The 21,870-nt window shown below is 44.0% G+C and overlaps 1 protein-coding gene across 1 annotated transcript in view; it reads left to right on the top strand.

Moving 5' to 3' along the window:
* LPP (LIM domain containing preferred translocation partner in lipoma) overlaps positions 1–21,870 on the top strand; it is a 254,599-nt gene that overhangs the window by 63,606 nt on the left and 169,123 nt on the right. The window contains exon 4 of the mRNA XM_058812127.1: positions 21,690–21,802. Within this exon, the coding sequence (XP_058668110.1) occupies positions 21,690–21,802 (113 nt within the window). The remainder of the gene's footprint in view (positions 1–21,689; positions 21,803–21,870) is intronic.

Below are 21,870 nucleotides of genomic sequence, written 5' to 3'. Positions count from 1 at the left end.
CAAGTCTTAATTCCTGTGATGACAGTGACTAAGGAAAGGTTTTGGTTTCATCTAGATATGACCCCAATCACAAAGCCAAGCCTGCTGTTGAGGGCTGGCGGGTAGAAATTGCACTGTCACAACAGCTGGCATTTGTTGTGCCAAGCATTGAATTTATGGGAAATGACATGGAGATGAGGAAGGAACCTGTGCTCTGGGTCATCTCTGTTACAAAGCCCACTTGAGAAGTTTTATCAACTGGTGTTTCTTAATACCCTGCACTGTCTGTGGTGTGAGGGTGTGCCCAGGAGTCCTGCCGCAGGAATTGTCCTGAGTGAGCTGGTGGGAGGAGAGGAGGCCCTCAAGAGTATGAAAATGGTACCAGAACAGTGTGGGTAAGCACAGTCTTTTGAAAGTAGGTTTAATAGAAGAAAGTATAGAAGTTTGAAATTTATGTTATAAAAAGTGAGCATGATGAGGGTTGAATTCTTACTAAGTGGGGACTAATAGTCTCTGAGGTTGGTGGCCCCATTCTTAGAAAACCAGTTCTTTGGTTCTGAGCAAAATCAACTTTCATCAGCTTTTTGCCCCATGTACCCCTCAGTACAAGCTCTCAATTTGTGCTCCAAATTTCCTATCTCCTCCACTGGCTCCATCCCCTATTCTTTTTTGCAGAGGACACAGTGCCAGGCTGTTGCTGCTTCTGCATGAGCTGGGAGCCTCTTGGGCATCCCAGTAGCTTCCCTGGGACTGCTGGACACATACAGCTGGATCTGTTTCCAGCTGCTTTCCTTATACACAGGAATCCATCTCAGCTCTTTGCGGAGAGACACCAAGAAAGGTGTCAGCTCACCTCTTAGCCCCTCAAGTGTTACAATGGCTTTACAACGTGCTGTCAGACCCTTCAAGGGAACGTTCTGACCCAAACTATGCTGTGTATTTGCAAAGTTTATTTTTCAAGAAGGTAAAAAGGAGTAATCATCGTTCCTAGGCCACTTCTTAGGAAGGATAAGAAAAGGAAAGTTTCTCAGTGAGGATGCAGTAACACCATTCTGGCTGTCAGAGAGTGAAGCACAGGAGGTAAAAGTCAATTCTTCTCCCTTCCCAGTCCTGTGATTTAAAATGTTTGAACGTGCACTTCAGAAGCTGGGGAAGTAAAAGCCCCCAGTTGTGCCTGGAGACTCTCCAAAGGGCACGGCGAGCGAAGGGGCTGCGCAGTGTTAATACAGTCCATCATTCTGTAACAAGGCCGATGTTCTTGTATGAGCCGTGTCAGGCTGTTGTCTGCACGCTGTCTTTGCTGATCACAGTAATCGGGTCATAAGAGAGGGAGAAGTAATAGCACGTCTCTTAGCAACCAGCCCCAGGAGAAAGAGAAAATTACTCAAACAGACTATCCAGCCAGGGAAGTAGAAAGATGAAATTTTCTGAAAGTCTGTCGGAAAGTGCTCAGGGACATAATTCTTTTATGTGTGAGATCCTTACAGGCTGGATCCAATGGTATCAGATGCTTTTTTTTACCTTGTTGTCTTTCTGGTAAACTTTTAGTTTTAATTGGCCTCCGAAAAAAAAAAAGGGGGAGAACTCTGTGAAACAGACACATTTTGAAAACATAAGGGACAGATTTTTTGTATTTTTGACAATGCCAAGGAGGAGGGAGGGAGGGGAGGTCAGTGTGTCTCAGGCAGGAGATGGGGGGAGCCTTTTATCTCTGCGCGAGTGCTTTGAATGCTTCCCGTGTCACTGCAAGCCAAAGCACGTTGCTGTATCTGCCAACGCTGCAGTGGCATGTGCAAAACAAACTTGTTGGGTCTCCATTGCATTGCACAGGGTGTCATGTCTCATGATTGTCACAGACCGTGAGCTGTGGTGATGGACAGCTTGGCAGAGAGCTGGACCTGACCTGCCCTCCCCGTGGCTGAGAGGCCAGGCAGGGCAGGTACTGCTTGAGTTCCTGCCAGCAGCTTTTCTGTCATTATCCTGTTTTTTTGTCCTCATCTAAGCTACTGGTTTGTGTAAGACACGTAGGGGAACATCTCTGAGGCCTCCTCAAGGACCATTTGGCCAATGTTGACCCCCGGTCTCAGAGGGAGGGCAGTGGTAGGAGCAGTCCGGAAGTCAGAGTAATAAATTGAAGCATTTGCAGCTTGTGTGTGGGACGGGGACAAGTATGTGTGCTTGTATCTTATATTTTCAAAAATTTATTTTTCATTCCAGAACTTGTACTTCTGTGGCCAGCTGGTCTGCAGTCCTCCTCACTGGGGCATGCTGGCTGCTTAGGGAAGGGGACCTAGCCAGGCATGGTCTGCCCACCCTTGCTAAGAAAGGCCATAAATCTGTGTATGTTTAATGGAAAGAAAGTGAAATAGTCTAAAATGGTTGTGAGTGTCCAGATTTGTGGTTGCACCCTTAAAACTATTGCAGGGACAAAATCTTTCTGAAAGCTTGGCTCAGTCCCTGGCTTTGAGGAGACATAAGGGCACTGTTGCATGTGTGGAGGGGAACAGGCACTGATCCAGCTACTAGTCTGTGCCCTTCCTCTGCTTTTGTGTGCTCTGTGATACCAGGGCATGTCTAGTATATACAGGGGGACCAGCTCACTCCTGCAGGTGTTAGTTTGACTATCAGTAACAGATCTACTTGCAGATTCATGTGGTTTACTGAAGGGTACAGCCATTTCCCCAAATGGGGATCCTGGACACTTGGGTAAAAGGTTTGGGCTGATCTGGACTGTTGTGGTTGAGTTGTTGTTGGTACCTGGTTTCATTCAAGTCTTGCTAAGGAGCCTTGGAGACAGGGCTGACTTCAGTGTCTTATCCTGGAAATAATCTGTAGAAGAGAGGAGACGAACCCCAACCTTGCAGCTGCACGGAATATCTTAGGAGCAACATCTACTACTGTCAAAGAAAAGTGAGATAAGGAACACTATTAATTGTGACTTCTTCCAAGAAAATCATAGAGACTGCTGCTTTGCTGTCTTGTCAAAAAGAAGAAAGACTTTTTTTCCTTAAAAGTTTAGTAATTTAATAATTCCCTGGCTATTTTTGTGAGTACCAGTAAGTGACGTTCCCTGGAAATTTTCCCCCAACTCTATAAATACCACCCCAGGGCTTACAGTAGTGACTCACTTTGGGAAGTCAACACCAAGCACTTCCTCACACAGCCTGGCAGCCCCCCAGCCAGAGCACACAACTTCTTCAAAACTGCTAATTGGTTGTTAATCTGCAGTACAGTTGGGCATCTTCTTGAAAACTGAATTCCTGTTGCTCATTCTGACCTTCCTGTCATGTTAGAGATGATGGCACAGGGGGCAGAAGAGGCTGAGGCACAGTTTGAGTCTGGAAAGTTGTAATTGGTATTTTGAGGTGCCACCTTTTCTCTGGATAACAAGCTCATTGAATGACCCCAACTGACAGATAGATGAAATGCTTCTAATTGCCATATCTCACTGTCCTGGGACCAAGATTATCTCACAGACCTTGCTTTTGTAATTGGGTCTTTTCTTCCTTCCCGTTACACTTTTGACATCACTTTTGTACCAGCTGGGCACAAATAGAGCCATTTGTAATTCTTTGTGTGGTGCCCAAGGAGAAATAGAACCTGGCTTACTGAATAAATTCTGCAGGCATGGGGGGAAAATTACACTGGGAGCTCAGGTCTGACCCAGCTGTCTTACCTAAAAAGCACTTTATAAAGACAAGAGGCAGTGCACGAGGGAAGTGTGAGTTGGGTAAAATCACAGCTGGTCTGTATCTCCTCTGGTATCAGCATGGACAGGATACCATGCAGTTGTACCAAATAACGCATGAAGCATTGCAGTATCTTCCTCATCTTCTGCTTAGTCCATTCTGTGCCTTAGATTTGAATTAAATTCACAATTGATCTCTTCTTGTTAACCTGTCCCTGCCCACAGTGATCCTGCAGAGTCTGACACTGTAACCCTTTCCTACAACCAAAAAATCAGTTGTGTTTGTAACAGGAGAATGCTTGACTGACTTCTCTGGGTGCATCAGGCTCCCAGCCTGAGTGTGTGTGTGTGTGTGTGTGTGTGTGTGTAAAAATGGGACACAGGCCCTCAAGAGGGAGAGATGACCTTGTGGCAGCAAGGGCTGGGGGATCTCTGGCTGCCAGATCTCTGAGTTTTGTTCAATTGTTTACAGCCCTTATTAGGGTCAAGAGTCTTTCAGACTCAGCTGCAGGAACAATTGGTTTGGCTGAACCTGAAAACTTATGATGATTAAAACATTTCTTCATGCCAGTAACTCATACTTACTGGATAGACAGAAAATACCTTAAATTTAGCGGCTAATCTGACACGAGGGATGTGATGCGTGACCACAGCTGAGATATTTCCTGCAAACAGAGTTGGACTTTTTAAACAAGAAACCTCCAATCACCACAATTCCATTCTGAGTATGTGGTGTTTTCCTGACATATCATGGAGACAAGCTAATGGAGGGTCCTTTTGCCTTTTTATGCTTTCTCATGTGGGGAGACCATATAATATTCCTGTTTCTGGTGCACATTTAGCACTGTCTCTTTGCATCCAAAAGTGCTCTGGCTAATGATCCCTTTTGCCTCAGTGAGAATGTGTTTTGTAACTGCAGCAGGCAAACAAATAAAAGAGAAATAAAGTAGCAGGGTGACTATTTTGGGAGATGAGCTTTCGCTTGGTATGTTGATTTTCCAAAGAGATATGGCACATCCAGTACCTCGTGAAAGTTGACCATCCAGCATGGCATGGGTCTGTGCAGTGGGAATATTCCATTTTAAGACTGTTGGGCAAGACATGGGCTCATGTTTGATGAATGTTGCCAACTATTTGAAGTGCTGTGAATTCGACCTGTGAAACTGGAGGCGGAGGTGACACAAGTAGGAGAATCTGGACCTAAATGTCAGGGCCTAAAGGTCACTTTTCATCAGAGCAAAGTGCAGTTGTCACCACGAATGTGGGGCTGCAGGAAGGGCATTGTGAGGCTCCTTGTCTATTTGATCTACTGCTACTTGACCAAATATGCTTAGTTTACACTAAGGCCAGAGGGTTTTTTTTTTTCTGAAAAACCTGTCTAACTAATGTGGTTCTGATCTTAGGACTGAAACTCCCCTTTTTTTTGGCTCCTTTTGGGCTTTTTTTTCTCCTGTGTTCCAAGAGCCGTGAAGAAGTTTCTGGGCATTTGGACAGTGACTGAGATAAAACTGAAATCAGAGCTTTCTCATGCAGCAATTCTGGCTCCATCATGCCCAGAGTAATGAAAGCTCTTTATGAGAGGATCTGGAAAACTCATGAGGCATGAGAAGGAGCAGGAAGATGCATCTTGCTTCTCTAAGCATTTAATTGTGAAATCTTTTCACTGCTTATTAAAATGATTAGTCAAGACTATTGGAAGGCAGTGAATGTCTATTTGTGGGAACTAGGGAAGGATTGATTGTGTTAGATTTCTTACCTCCTTGTTTTCCTTCTCTATTGCAAATGGTAAATGATTAAAATGAGGGTGTATTTTGAAAAGAAGGTTTCTAAAGAGAGCTTGGAGGATTCTGTACTTGTTTGTTAATTATTTCATACGGAATGATCAACATTTTCAAGTGGCCAAGAAACAACAAAGCATTTGTTTGCTGCTCCCAAAGCTTTAGCATGCTGTTTGGGAATGGAATCTTGGTTTTGTCTGGTTGTCCCTCACTCAGTGGTACTGCAGGGCACATTTGCCTCTGACACTTGCACAGCCTGGTTGCTGCTTGGTTAGACTTCTCTGAGAGGATTTATATAGAAGACCTGAAGCCAGATAATTCTTGTCAGGGGTGGCCCACTGGAGCTGAGAAAAGGCACAGCCTGCAAGGAAATAAAACACTTTTAGCTGTAGCCAGTAGCTCCAGTTTTCGTCGGGAATAATCTGCACCGAGACGCAAATGTGTTTACTGTGAAAATGTCAGTTTTATATCGCCATATCGATGTACTTTTTAAATATTTGTTGGAAAACAGGAGAATGGAGTTTTCATTTTTTGATTAAATATTTTCCTGTTAAGGTTTGGAAGCTGTGTCCCAGGGGGCTCATTCACATCCTGTACTTGAGCTGTGGGCTGATCTTCTTGGGCACGGGATTTGTTTCACGCTTGGCTGGCGTGTGGAGATCAGGGACTGCTGGAGTCTCCGTGGGAGCTGTGGCTCTCATGTGAGTGAGCAAGTGGAGTAATGCTGGCAGCACTGTATTATCTTCAGGTCACCCTATTGACTCCAGTGAATGTCACTGATCACAATTTTGTCACTTCCTAGTCACTCTGTGTGTGCTGGTAATGTTAAGAAGGCATCTTAAGCCCAAAGGGGGTTCTTACTGAGCTGCTCAGATCTTAGGAACAGGGGCATAGTGCTTTCAGTGCAGGTGGGCTGGTGGATTTGTATGGGGCAGCTGCACAAAGCCCTTCCTGGGGGCTTGGGATGTTGCTTTTAACATAGTGGAGAAACCTGATCCATTTCTCATCATCCTGACATGTTCTTCATCGACATTGGTACCTGATGAACGAAGCATTGCCTCTCAGACTCCATTGACACGTCGTCTGTTGCCTGTCATCTCATAAATCTCCCCATGAAGCTCTAAGTAAACACCCCTGGGTGGAATCAGCAGGTCATTTTTGTGACATTTCTTGTCAACTAAACAATAATTCATTAAAAATTTAATGACTCTTACTCTGGAGAGGAAAAAAAGAGAGCTGGTGCCTGCCTTGCAAGTTTTTGTCTTGTTTGGTGATTTCTGTTATATTTTGGAGATTTTTTTGTATTTTATTTTGAAGGAAATCAGGTTGATAAACTAAAAGAAAGCAATCTTATTACGAAAAGCTTGAGTGCTTCTGAGAACATTTAAAACAAGGATGACTAGAAATGACCTTTCCATCCTGAAGCGAACTTTGAGCGTATTCTCCCTTTGGCATTTCTAATGATAGACTTTCCATCTGGTCTTTGCTTAAAAGCTAAGATGCAGCTTGGGTTTTTTCACATAAAAACTGTACATACTCTAAAATTAATCCTCTTGATCATTTTACTTCAGGGAGAGGAGTGCAGAAACACTGGGAATATTTGCTTATTTTTGGCAGCTCCAGTCTTCTTGAGAGCAGATTCCTTTTGTCCCAAATAAAGTGGATTCTGATTTTAGGGAACCCTGGATTTCCCTCTGCTTAAATTTCGGGAGATTATACCCTCTAGAGGATATTTTTAATGAAAATTGAAGAGCTGTCAGTGACTCTGGTGGGATCTGAATCAGTGGGGAGGGATTTGTGGTTACTTCAGCTACCCTGGGCAATACTGTAATTTCTAATGCTGGGAATTCCCTGCTCCCAGTTTCCCATAGTGATTCCCCAAAGCTGAATGTACAAAAGGGAAATCCTAGCAAAATGAATGCTTCAGGGAAGAATTGGGGATCTCCTGAGAGCTACCAGTGCAAACATTTAGCCTCATTTCAGCAGAATCTTTGGGGAAAGTTCATAAACCAATCCTTTTGCTTAGCAAGGCATTCCAGCAAATGCCTAATTTGATACATGCTTTGTGAAGGCCCATGGGACATAACATTTAAGAATGCACTTGAACTTAAGAGTGTAACTGAGCCCCTGCTGCATGCAAGCACGTGCGTGCAGGAGGGGAATGTTTCTCTAGATCACATGTAGGAACATCAGACAGCAGACTTTTAATTTTTTTTTCTTCCCCGTAGTGCTGATTGCCACTGAATGTGTTTCCTCTCTCTCTGTTTTTTTTTTTTTTTTTTTTTTTTTTTTTTGTTGATTGGGTTTTTTTCCCTTTTCATCCTTCTATTCGATGAAATGCTACAAAAATACATGTAGGTGGGAGATTACTGGTGAGCCATCCATTCCTCAAAATGTTTTTCTGGTGGGAACAGCCAAAAGTAAGTTTGTTAGCAAAGTCACATTTCTATCAGCGCTGCATATGTGGCATGCATAGAAAACAGATTTTCTGAGCATCAAGAAGGCTGCAGAACGGCAGATGTGCTTCGGGGCTTTTGGCAGGTAGATACTTTCTGAGGGTATTGGCATTTCTGCTGCAGGTTCTTCTGGTGACCAACTTTATTAAAACAATGGGAGGGAGAAAGGATGTTACGGATAATGGAAGAGAACAATTCTGGCACACGTAGCTTTCTCTTCATAAAGCTGTTTTTCCCTTGAGGCAATATATCTTGCGTCTTATGGGAAGGAAATCTTACAATATAAAAGGAAGTCTGAACTGCTTACCAGTGAATTTAGAAGCATAGCAGTTGGATTTCTTTCATGAAGAGATAATATGGGGCCTGTTCCAGTATATTAGGGAAGCTTTTTTAAGATGCTTCTCCAAAAATAGGAGGACTCTGGGAATCACTTCTTTAAAATAATATTTGTGGGTGGCTTATGTTAATATTCCCAGAACCTTGGGGAATGTGTGCTCAGCATAAGGAAGGTGTTCAGAGAGCAAGAGCAGCAGCAGTGTGGTATCTTTAGGCTGCAGGGCAGGGGAGGATGGCTTTGTGTTCCTGGGGATGCCTCTGACGTGGGCTGGCGTGGTCCGAGGGCTGTCCTCGCTTCGCGCTCCTGCAGCAGCTCCTGAGGGGCTGTTCTGCCTCCAAGAATAGCTGGCACATGGCAGTGCTCTAATTAGGCTCGTTCTCCTGCACTGGCAGTGACGTGCCTGCTGCCCGCTCTGCTGCCCAGAGGATGCCCCTCTCCACGGGCAGCTCCCCACGGCGCAGCGCGGCATGGAGCTGCCTCCATCCCAAGGTCTGCAGCTCTTCAGCCTCACCCCAGTGAGAGGCTCACCCTTCACTATCCCAGATTGCTCCTCTGTCTTCCCATTCTCCACAGTTAAGGGAAAGCCATGGAGATAGAGAGCATGGAGAGATTTTCTGTGAGCAGCACAAAAGCTGAAGCGCAGATAACTTCAGTAGGCATAGCCAAGTGAGGGTGTTTTATACAGACCGTAGCAAACTGAAAACAGTAAACAAAAAAGGGAAAAAGTGTCTAGAATCCTTCCAAAGAATTTCTGCAGAGTACATAATTGAAGGGGATCTTTTTGATAAAGGCTAAATTGTGTATGGGCATGAAAAATTCATCAGGGAATTTAAACCATTTCAAAACCATATAAAACATTAAACATTTCAAGCTCAGGAGTAGCTTGAATATGGCGTGCATTATCCCAAGCTTTAAGCAGTCATCTGATTTTTCTCTTGCAAATGTTAAATATATAGTAAATGAGAGCCAAAGTAGTTTTTATTTGCTTTCTCATGATGACTGTGGAGCCTTGAAAGGTTTTGCTGGCTGACCTGACACACACCTTTGTGTATCTCTCTTGGCTAGATGATTTTAACTGCAGTATTTTGAAGAATGAGTGGAGCAGGTATCCGTGCTGCAGTCACAGTGTCCCATTCTGTGCTTGTGATGAGCTCCAGCCTTGGTCTTTTGTATGAGTGTGTCTCAAACTAGCCTTCTAAATCCAATGGAATTAAAGATTTTAATCAATCAAGATGCTGATTATCATGACATGATGTGATATGTATTGCCTGATAAGGATATGGAGTAAATCTCATAGTCTTGTGAAAGTAGAGAGTCCTATTCTTTAAAAGGTCATCAACATCCACATTTAGATTTTGGCCAGACGGGTTACTGGATTTTAAAGCTAGGTCATGCCTGTATTTTTAAATACCTAATTTGTCCTATGTGTAGAAATATAAATAGTGGCCAATTTCAGAATATTCTCAAATGCATTCTCAATTGCTTCTTATTTTCTTGACAGCCCAGGTGCCTGAAAATACTGTGTTTTCTCTTTAAATGAAATTGTTACTCACTTGAGTGTCTTTCATCAGGGAAATCTGACTGTCATTGTTTAAATCCTCTAGGAACAAGCTTTGCTTTTGCATAAAGCAGTCACCTTGGATGACTGCGTGCAGCAAGTCATGCATTACAAAATTGCAGTGTGAGTTTTCAAAACCTGCTTCTCTAGGGTTTCATGTAAACACCAAAGGAGGGTGTTTCTGCTCTTCTCTAGGAGAACACTCAGGCCGTGACTCAGGTTTGTCTCTCTATGCCAAAGATGGCCATGGAATCATATCACAGAATCATCAAACGGTTTGGATTGCAAGGGACCTTAAAGAACATCTGATTCCACCTCCTCTGCCACAGGCAGGGACACCTTCCAATATCCCAGGTTGCTCAAAGCCCCATCCAACCTGGTCTGGAACACTTCCAGGCATGGGGAGTCTACAACCTCTCTGGGATATTTGTGCCAGTGCCTCACCACCCTCACAGGAAAGGATTTCTTCCATATATCCTCTATTTCAGTTTAAAGCCATTCCCCTTTGTGCTGCCACTACATGGCCTTGTGAGAATCCCTCCCCAGCCTTCCTGTAGGCTCCCTTTGGGGACTGTAAGGTGTTCTTGGCCTCCTTGGAGCCTCCTCTTCTCCAGGATGAACAGCTAAGCCTGTCTTCGTAGGCAGATATGCCAGCCCTCTGACCATCCTCTAAGAAAACTCTGCACCCTTAAATATCTCTGTGTGCATCCTTGCCGGGGCTGAGAATGTGCTTTCCCCTTGTTACACTGTGAAAACACCACATTGGCAAGATGCACCACAACCTTCCCATTGCTTCACTTGGGGCTGGAAAAAGGCAAAAGGAGTAATTGTAGCCCACAGAGTCAGGGCTCTGTCTTTGCTGTGATTCATGAAGAAGATAGAGACGTTGGCTAGAAAATTCTCAGAGCTGATAAGCAACTCTGAATGACGTAGGTTTTATGATTCATCATAAAGCCTCAGCACACCGGGCATTTCTGTGCATTAAAATAATTTCCAAGCAGTGAACCTTCCTGGTGTCTCTCTGGCTGTTTGCACTTGCTGATAATGTCAACTTGGAAATCATTCTTCCTGCATCATCTTCTGTCTGATGGAGGGAAAGGCCTACTCTTTCCAGCTCACTGATAAAGCAGTTCCTGCCAGGTGGTGAGATGGACCATCCCCTCTTCTCCTGTGCTGCTCAGCACTCTCTCCTTCCCTTCACTGCTTCCTGTGGAAGCACGAGGAGATGCGTATGTGACAGTGGATAATCACCGTCCATCACCACTGCCATCAGCAGCCCTCCAAGGGTGACAGAGGCTTTTGTCATCAGAGAAGATCTATCCTCTTCTCGCCCTCCTTGAGCACACACTCAAACAATATATCCATCTTAATTGTTTTCTGAGAGGTTATTAATATTGGAGTGAGGATTTAGAATGAAGATCAGTCATTAATCTGAGAAGGATAGATTTGCACTCTCCTGTAGCAAAGCTGAAAAAGAAATTAGAACAAAAGAAAATCTAGAGAGCTTCTCCACCTAGCCTAATTTAATTTTTTGTTTAGCAAAAATTGTCCCAGTAGCAGTTCTGAGGGAAAACCAAACCTGAGACTGAAGATTTCCAAAGACCAGCCTAGAAACTGTAGCAATATGTTACTACAATTTGTTATCCTTTTTTCCCACAACATTTTATTTAAAGAATAAAGTCTCTGGCTTTTCAAACAAAACCACAATCTTAGCAGAGGATTTTAATTTTCTTCCGCATTATTCCTTTTAACAATATCCACAAATATTTCAGTAATTTGTTTTCTGTCGGTTAAATAGAAAACTTTTAATTCAGTCTGGGAGCAATCTCACCCAGGTTTCTCTACAGCAAGTAGTGCTTTTGGTGTGGTGTGTTTCATGGCAAGGGCACCCTCTCAGTTGCTCTGGGCTGATGCCAGACCCTAATACTTTTTCTCTGGAAGGGAGGCACCATATGCTGAGCAGAGTTACTGTAAGACTGCTGGTTTTATTGACTGCTCACTCAGAATGGTCAGAAGGTTAAAATGTGTGCTTGGGTAGCTACAGTGTGGTGGCCATTCCTGCTGGGAATGCAGGATGGGAGCCACGTTCCCCCAAAACCAGCACAAGCTCCATGCTGCCTCTGTTTATCCCTGTTTGTATTCTGAGCATAGGCAGTCTGCCTGGGTCACTCTAGGGAGTGAATTCTATTATCATCAGTGTCCTGAATGGGAATAGGATTCTCATCCTTGGGAAGACCTTTGTGTACCTCTGTTATTCACCTCCTCCTTGCTCATTTTACGAGCTCCTGATGGGAGATGCTCTGCCACCTCTTGTTTTCCCCACCACAGTGCTCTGGGCTCTGACTGGACAGAAGAATGGGGTGGTTCTTGGTGGGAGATTTTGTGGAATATGGAAAAATGCATGTAGTTGCTTGTCTAAAAGGTCAGTTTAGTGTGTTTTTTTCCCCTAACCAGCTACTTTATTGAATTATGCAAAAGTGTAAATTTTAAAGCATTTCTTGTCACATTGCGGCAATAACTGCAAGTATAAATGGGAATAGTAACTAGGGTACTGGAAAATGGTCTTTGGTGCAGAAAGCTTTGGAATCAGTGTTTCAGTGCACAATTCATGTCAAAGAAGAGAAAGTCTGCATCATTTGTCTTCTTCTCTACTTTCTTTGTTACCAAGAAATACAGTAGAAAGGATATAGAGCATGCAAGCATATAAGATACAGCCCTCCTTCTTTTTTATTTTCTTTTGATTTTAATCCTGATTTTGTTCCATGTTCTAGCCCAGTTCACATGGGACATTTCTAGTAGGTACCAGCAAAAGGAACCCAACCACCACTATTCCATATAAATATATATTTCTATACATTTATTTGTGGAGTTAGAATCATAGACCAGTTTAGGTTGGAAAATATCTTCAAAATCATCAAGTCCAGCCATTAACCTAACACTGCCAAGTCCATCACTAAAATTTGGATATGCAACATTGCTATTTATTTTGAAAAAAATATGATAGAGGTGAATTCTAGGTATCTAACATTTAATTTTATCTTAAATTATCTTCAGGGATTAAGGATGTAATTTACTATTCAGTGTTACAGCAGTGAATTAGAAGGCAATTAATTTTATAGCAGAAAGAAAATCTAGATGTTTTTCTGCTCCTGAGTAGCACTGACTAACTGCAGTGGAAGGAAGAAAGCCAGTGCTGTTTGTATTGGTGTAAACAGTGAACTGAGATACATTTGATGAAGACACATTTTGCTTTCATCTTCCAAGTCTGGATGTTTGTAAGTGTGACATTGGGAGGGGGGGCAAAGAGAATGGGAAGACCCAGCGGATGAGTGACCCAGTTTGAAAACTAGTCCATGGGGATTTGTTTGATCAGCTCATCTGAGTGCTGCACTTGCCTTTCCCGCTTGGTGGTTGTGCTCCTGTCTTTCAAACCAGGAGCAGAAGACTCAGTGAAGAGAACATCCTGAAGGGAGGTTGACCTCCTCCTCCAGGAATGGTCTGCTTATGGCAGTGGGTTTTGTTGTCCCTCTCCTTTGCATGCTGGGCTAAGAGAATGGATCCAGTCCTTCCAGATGTTCTGCAGCACAGGCCACTGCTGACTCTGAGGCTCAAGCCAAGGCTGCAGCACATGGGTTTCCTCTGTCTGCTCAGATTGCAACTCGCCCACAGAATGGGAAAACAATACAAAAACAGGCATAAGCAAAGATAAATCCAGCATTGCTTAAAACTGTTGGCTGCAGCTTCCAAAACTTGAGGAAGTCCCTTGGTGGTGAAGAGCTCTGTGAGATGTTTTTTTGTGATCTGTGCAGTGTTTTGTATTTCATCACTAGGGACAGAGAGGGTTTGGTTGAAGATAAGATAGGTTGTGTCTTAGGGACATGGTCCCCATCTTCCCTGTCTGCTACCTCAGGGGAGAAGGCTGACCAAATAAACAGACTCATTTTCACTGTGCTTTGCAGCAGTAGCCAGGGGAAATGAGATCCTAATCCAGTAGCGTAGTTAATTTTTTTCAACTCCTTCAAAACAGCCCTCTAATAAATTAATGCATATGTCAACTCTTGTCAGAAGCTCTTAGCAATGAAAAAATGAGTTCAACACCATAATCTAATAAACAAATAGATAGCCTGTTCCAGTTTGTTCTGAGTGAGGTGGTGTTTCCCTTGTTGAGATGTTTCATGGACCCTTCACTCTCAGAGGAGAAGGATGGTATGTAGGGATGCAGCCCATTTCCTCTCCAAGACGGGGTTTTCTCTTCTGACTTAAATGCTCTGATTTTCACTTGTTTACATGGAAATCTCTCTATTTTCTGTCATTTTTTAAGAAAAATTCATTCAGAATGACTTTGTCCCCATTATTGGATCTGAGCAGCTGCAGCTGCAAGTGAGATCTCATTGTACTAGTTGCTGCACAAGTAAGATGAAATCATGCTCACTTCTACAAATAAACATAGCAGACAAGGCAAGGGAAAGCTTTTCATGCTGGTGGGCAGAGACACAGTGGGGTTGTGGCATCCCCAATACCCTAAAAGTAGTGTATGACAGGGAAGAGTGCTTAGAGCTGTTTTGTTAAATCTTACGGTTCTTCTTCTGCCTTCTATTTTAGCACAGATTTTTACTGAAGTTTTAAGGTTCCATGGACTGTTTCTTGCAACAGTTCAGCTTCAGTCCTTCGCTAAGCTTTAGTGAAGGACCATTGCGTTTTCTGTGGGTCACATCTACGGCAGAGAGGTTGGTGTAGGACATTAGATGGAGTGCTGTGCCTCACAGTTGTATGGAAAAATAATACTAAGATTAAAATGCAGCCTTCTGTTGACGGCTTTGTAAGCCTGATGTGTAGGAAGCTCTGCTGATGTGCATGTGGGAGGACAATCCAGCATGGGGCTGTACCTGCCTGCTCCCTCTGTGCCACCACTGGGGCTGCAGGAGCATTGGCTGGGATTTGCTAGGAAGGATAGACCTTGGTGCCTACAGCCACCATCTGAATGGAAACGATCTCATAAAAAAAACCCCATTGTTTTCACAATGAGGGGTGTCCACTGTGGTGAAGCAGCTGAGATTTTGCATAATTTGGGGAACTGAATCCTTATCTCCTTACCCTCGTGCTAATTACTGCCTTTGGGTGTTTTGAGAGGGAGGTCAGTGAGTTGTGAGTGAAGGGGTGGAGGGGATTTCCCACATTGGTGACCAGAGCTGGAGTGAAAGCTCTGTGTACAGGGCACTAAAGACAGCATCTGTTTGTACCAAATTAAGCTGCTCATTAAAAGCTGCACCACTTGCAGTGAGCATGACAGAGCGTGCCTGTGCTGCTCCTTTTAACAGTCATAAACTTGTGGGCACAGACTTGCAAGGGGTCCAGTCCCACTGGCTATGCCTGAGTGGTGGTAAAACCCAGTTACCTCTTGAGAGGGAGTAAAAAATGGCTTTTGAGCTGCTGCCTGAGCTCAGCCCCGATGTCAGAGCAGCCAGCGCTGGATCTCCTCGCTGGCACTCTCCCATGTGGCTCCTCTGTCCCCACCAGAGTCTCATCTGCTTCTCCTGAAAGCTTTAGTACCTTATTCTGGCTCTAGTAGCACTGGAAGAGGTCCAGAGCGATTCCAGCAGAGCTATTTTGGATTTGCATTTGCAGGAGGAATTGTACCTAGAGGTTTTAAGCTAATCGCACGGTCATTTTTCCTCTGTATATTTAACCACTGAGGTTAATTAACATTTCAAAGTTTCACAGGCTGCTTCTTCCATTATCTGAGCCAGCTGTGGTGAAAGGCAGTGTGGCAAGAGGGTGGTAGTCTGACTGGGGTTGTACAGATTGGAAAATTGCTGGGAATTGTTTCCAGTGAATCCCAGGGGTTTAAATAGTTGGATGGCAGGGTGAAGGTGGAGGTGAGGATGAGTAAGCCTGACATGGTACACATTTCCTATTGACTTTCCATGTAGTAAACAAAATTACCAGATGATTGTTGGCATGTGGTGGGTTTGGATTTTTTTTTTTTTTTTAATTTAAGGAGAATATTTTAAGCAGGACTGCGATGCATAGTCCTGAACTGTAGGGGACTAATGTTCCTGTTCTCCAGCTGGGAGAAACTAATTCAACATCTTGTGTTGTAAACACTCACTCATTTTAACTGATTACACCTCCAATGTTCCTCAAATCACTAAAATTACTAATTGCTATTCCTTACACATCAGAGAGTGAATCCTGAATAATTAACCCCAAATAAAATTAGATGAATTGGCCCTTTTAATTAGAATCCCTGCTGCTGTTTGTTCTGAGCTTCCTTTTCTTACTGTTAAGAGACTTTTAGAATGATTAAAACTGTTTAAGACTTAAACAGCCAGTGACCTTTTAATACAATGTAAATCCATAAAAGCAATATTTCAGCTAGCAGGTGGTGAAGTAAATTTTCAGGGCAACTACCTGACAGACTCAGTATTCCTTTTTTAAATGCTGAGGATGAAATTAGCCAGTGTGGGTTTTTTTTCTTCCTCATGCTTATTAATACAGTAGCTGATTAGCACAAGTAGTTCAAATGGTAGGATTAGTGATTGGTAAGAGTGGTAATTTAAACAGTGCGTTGGGTTGTTCGAGCTGCTTTATTTTAGGAATCACAGGCCAATGTGGTATATTTAGGTGGATTGTGGAGCTGGTATGCCATCATGCAACAGTTTCCCCTGCACTGACGTGGTGTCAGTGACTCCCCACAACATGTTTGGGGCCAAAACATTATTTTAATTATGTGTTTTTCTTGCCTAGTGATGTGTTAAGTACAGATGCTACAGGAAAACGTTTACTTTGGGAAACTTAGTAAAGTGTATGTTCACACCTAGGAGGCACCAGGTCACATCTAGCTGAAGTTTTCTATAAAAATCCTGTGGTGTCACTTTGCAGTAGGAAGTTTCCCAGACCGTGTAGTAGTACTGGGATATTCTGCAGGCTCCTGCAGTGGTCACTGTGGATTGCAGGTTCATGGTATCCTCCATCAATAGGATTTTAGCCTAGTGCTCAATGAATTAGGGTTTAGGTGCAAATCTCAATTGTTTCAATGTCAAAAGCTTTGGCTTTCTGCAGTAGAAGGTAAATACTTCACCAAGCAGTGCCTCTGTCTGCTCAGTACTTTGCCAAATGGAGTCTGGATCAGAATGGAAACACATCAGTGGGGTTCACTCCATCACTATCCTTAGTCTGGTCTCTGAGTCAGGGCTGAGCTGTGTTTCTCAGGTGATTCAAACTGATTCTGAACCAGCTTCAGAATCAGAAATTATCAAGATTATAGTCAGAAAGGATTATTTTTGCTCGAAAGGAGAAAATTGAAATCAGCATCTGACATATATCGTCATCAGATGTCAGTCAGAAGTCTGGGAAGACCAGTGTAAACCCATTTTTTTTGTTTAATAGGTTTCATTAACTTATTGTTTCCCTGAAAATTACGGTGCTTTGCTTTTTCATGTTTCTCTGTTTTTTCCCCCCAAAGTATCTCTCTTACTGAACATGTGAGCCCTTCTTCTAGTCTAGAAGTTTCAAAGCCGCAAATCTTCATGTATAAACTACTGTGTCTGTCAAGGGGGGGAGGCAGTTACTGTGCTACAGTTCATTTGTTGGCTGGCAGATATATCTCCTGAAAACAAAGACTTGAGACATGAGCTTGATCCAGCAAAAAATGAAGTGCACTTAAAATTTTAAAGGTTAGCCTGTAAGTGAGAATGGTGTTTGCTGTATGAGGCAGGATGTTTTTCTTAGCTCGTACTTGTACCCAGAAGGCGTCAGGCAGCCAGTGGCAAAGATTTTGTGAGTTTATATTCACCCTGACAGGTTTGTGCTGATGTACGTGTCTGTTAGGGCTTTGAACAATTTTATATTTGTGTACTTAAAAGTGTAACGGTGAAGCTCCTTAGAATGTGTAAGAGGGGAAATTTTGGGGTGGAGAGGGGTAAAACCTTGCAAGTGCAACTACAGTGGCACAGATTTGATTGAAGCCAGAAGCCAGACTGGGGCTGGGAGGCATCACTTCTGCCAGTGGCTCTGCTATTGCTTCCCACCATAACCACGATGGACTCAACTAATTTCTGCCTAATTACTTGTATTTACACCATACAATTTTCTCTTGCTCAGGGTGGGCCCGAGGGTGGGGTTTTTATTACCAGGCTGGCAGTCCCATCCCTGCTGGCTGCATTGGGTGATGCTGCAGTGCAGGAGCTGCACGGGTGCTGAGGGAAGAACTCAGGGCTGTGGTTTCACAGCACGTTGCGCCGCTGCATCTGAAATAACCGAGCTGGGCATGTGTCTCACTGCACAGCTCCTTCGTAGGTTGACTCATGGTCTGCACAGCTGTATGAAGGGGGAATGAGTAGCTGGTGCAACAAGGACTGTTTATTTTCTCTTTTTAAACATATGGTAACAGGTGGAGATTTCTCATTGTAAGAGCTGGAGGCAGTTTGTGTCTTGGTGTGATTTCCTACCTCCATGGAGAGATTTGCCATTGGAAGGCAAGTCTCTTTGCCTGCCTTGAAGTACAGATTGCTTTCTGGAGGTGCCTTGATACCTCTCTGTTGACAGAACTCAGTGCAGTCACTCTCACAACCTGGAATACATCCAAGTGTTCAGGATGATGTCAGGTGAAAGTCAATCAAAATGCTGGTCTTGGTGCTGAACAATAATCAATATTAATGAGCCTTTTGCCCATCTTATTCCTTATTCACAGAGGGCCAACATGGTTAAATCAGTCAGGAGGGGGTGAGTGCTCAGGGTGGGATGTGTCCTCCACCTGCCCATGGGTAACTGGTAACCCCAGTGCCCCATTCTGATGTGGCTGCTGGTGTGCAGACCAGGGACAGTCCCTTGCCCAGGTGGCTCCCACCTCGCTCTGTGACACTGAAGGTGGTCAGCAGTGGCTGGCAGTGATGTGCTCTGCCTGGACATGGACTTCCCTGCCTCCTCCCACGGCTTGTCTGGCTCTGAGTAAGCGAAATCTGACTTGCAAAGCTCTGGGGGTGAGAGAAGACAAAGGTGCACTGTAGGGACAGTGTGCCTGAAGGGAGTGTCAGCTGGCTTTCAGGCACTTTTCCTCTTTGGCTCCCTCAAACCTAGACATGTTTCTTCCCCACATCATCTAAAATCATTATGCTGCTGAGGACACAGATTTTGGTCATTGCATACTTCCCTCTCTGCCGGAGGGAGACTTCCAGCAGTGCCAATAATAATAATAATAGTGCAGGGACAACTTTCCCTTCTGCATCCAAGGGAATATTCTCCTGTGAGTGCAGTGGGAACAGCACTGGGTCCTGTGGCTGTGTGGGAAAGAGGAAGGCGCAGTGGCAGAATAAATAACTAAAGCTGTGAAGGAGAAAGGTCCATCTGTTCACAGAGGACCAGGAAAAGGCCAAACATCTGCAAGGTCCCCCCAGTTCATCAGGCATCTGCTCTCTGCTTCCCAGTCTAAAAACCTTCCCACTAGTGGGGAGAGTGGAGCCAGCAGCTTATCTAACACAGGATGGAGACAGCAGAGCTGGGCTGGGATGTGGTGGAGCCAGCTGTCTCCTACTGCAAAGAAGTGTTTTCTTCCAAACTCTAGGAGAGAGCTCTTGTCCTTTGCTCCTTTTCTGAAAAATCCTGCCAATGTTTTTTTTTTTTCTTTCAACAGGAGTGGGTCTTCCAAAGGGGCAAAAATGGTATTTTGTTTATGTTTCTTCTAATGGTTATTGTTAGATACAGGCTCCTGATTATGCAGAAAACCTGGCCCTTTCCCTGTCTCATCTCCTCCAGCACATTCTCTACCTTGATTTTCCTTAGGTGTTTTGAAGGATTGTAATAAAGCAAGAGCGTCTGACTAATGTGCTGTGCAGGGAGATCAGTCTTAGGCATCGGAGCCAGGACTGACTGAAAAACATCATCTAAAGCATAATCTTGAGAAGTCTTTGTTCACTGGAGTTGGATTTGTTTGCAAAATCATGTTGGCTGGTTGGAGGGTCATTTACAGAGCAAAGGAGAAAAGTTTAAGAAGCACTCAAATATCCCAGTGTTTTTTAGAACTAACCCCTAAGATATTAATTTCAAAATCTCTTTTCTTTTTATTTGGTATTGTATTTCACATTATTTGAAATAAAAGATTGGATTAATTATCAGGCAATGAGGAAGATACTGCAGATATTATTGGACATAATTTTTTTAAAAATCAATTCTGAACTCTATAATAGCATGAACCAGTGGGTTTCATGGGATTTTATGTATTGGAGCAACATGATTGTCTTAAATTAGTTTTCAGTCTGTTGTTTCTGAGCTGTCTTTGAGCATCTGTATTTAGGACAATACTTTCTTAGGGATTCAGAAGGGGTTTTTGAGTCCCATCCATGCTCATTTTGGGTAAAATGGGAAGAAATTACTTTCCTGTTAAATAACATCTCTGAAAGTCCTAGGGGAAGTTTGTGTCTTTCAAGAGTAATTCAAAACAGAAGAGTAAAACTTTCGAGGGCTTCAGACCCATCTGCTTCCCATGGCAGAGAGCTTGAAAGTGTTTTGCTGGCCGTGCTGCCCAGCTGATGCCCGTGCCTGCTCTGGGCTGAGCCTAGGGCTTCAAACCTGGCACAGGTGGCCCAGAAGGCTGCAGGTCACAGGGGTTTGGCTCAGCCCTTCCTGAGTGGTTTGGAGCTGCTCCTTGGCATTTAGGGGTGCTGCTGAGGCCTCTGGCCTGGACACAGTGGGATGCTGCATGGAGATCTGGAGGGTCAAGCAGGGAGCTCGTATTTCCTTCCAAAAGCAACAGTTCCTATATATGTGAGATATCACACTTTTATTAATCTGAAACCTTCCATCCCAGATGCTGCACACACAAGAGCCAACAGCAAACAGCTCTACTTGCAGCATCAATCTTCATAGGAAGAAATAAAAACATACAAAAGTGGTCCAAATTGCAGGCAGCTGCCTTCCCTGGAGACAAATCCAGTGCTAATGGCAAATGCTCCTTTTCCACCATTAGGAGGTGCTTTCAGAGCTTGCTGTCCTGCTCCTGCAGCCTGTGCTGCTCTGTCCTTGATTTTTTTTCCTTTCTGGTTCCACATCCCATGAAATTCTCAAGGAGACCTTCTCTCTGCTCCCACCTCCCATCTCTATGCCAAGCTGGATGGCTTCACAGCCAGTATTTGCTGCTTTGTCTTCCCATCGGCACTTCTGGAAGATAAACATGAGCAAGTTGTATTCTAGAAATTTTGTACATCAGCCCCCTTGTAAAAATCTAGAGTTAGGGAGGTGGATTCATGTGTGCTTGCACCTGGCCCATCACGTGGCTGAGAAGAGCCCGTGATCTTCTCAGCAGTTCTTTACATGAAGCTATGAAGTCCCTATAAGAAGAGGAAAATGCAAAGAGTGTATCTGCCTGCCAGCAGCAGGGCTGCAGGAGATGGGCTGGCCTGGATTCTGGGCTCCAGCTCTCTGTGTGCTTTCTGCAGCAGGGAATCCCTGCTTTTGGACAGCTCTTGATGCTGTCTTTGTAGGGATCAAGAGGATCTGGCATAGTTTAGCACATGAGGGAGGTGAATTGGATGGGGTCCATTGCAAGGTTAGACACAGGCTGTTCATTAGTGCAAGTTCTGTGGTTGCCTGGGCTAGGTTTGAGATGTGACTCGGATCTGTGGAGCTGCTTGTTGGTGCCTTGAGGCTTTGTGGCACATCACCTTTTGCTGTGGAATCTGAGCACCCCTAAGCCATCTGCCAGTGTTACTGAGCTGTGTAGCCATTTCCTGAAGCAGTGAGGGGTGAAGCTGAGCATTTAATGGTCAAATAATGTGTTCTGTCCTGTGCCACAAAACCGATGGGCAGAGCTAAGAGTATTGTGGAGTTCCTCCTGATCATCCACGTCATGATGTGGAGACATGCTGCTGAGTTTAAATTCTCCCATTCTCTCTCCTAGGGGACTTCCTTCCTCCCCCTCCCCCTCCTGTGGATGACCTTGGGAGCATCACATCATCACAAGGTGCCTTTCCCCCCCCACCCCCTCTGGATGATGTTTCTTACAATGTACAGGTAAGAAGACAAGAATTTTGTCATTTGTGCAGAACTGATCCAGAAATTGTGGAAATGAATGAATGATA

This window comes from Ammospiza caudacuta, chromosome 11 (genome assembly GCF_027887145.1).
Source record: "Ammospiza caudacuta isolate bAmmCau1 chromosome 11, bAmmCau1.pri, whole genome shotgun sequence".
NCBI classification, from domain to species: domain Eukaryota; kingdom Metazoa; phylum Chordata; class Aves; order Passeriformes; family Passerellidae; genus Ammospiza; species Ammospiza caudacuta.
The sequence above is the reverse complement of the archived record's forward strand: the minus strand, read 5'-3'. Positions and strand labels throughout refer to the sequence as shown.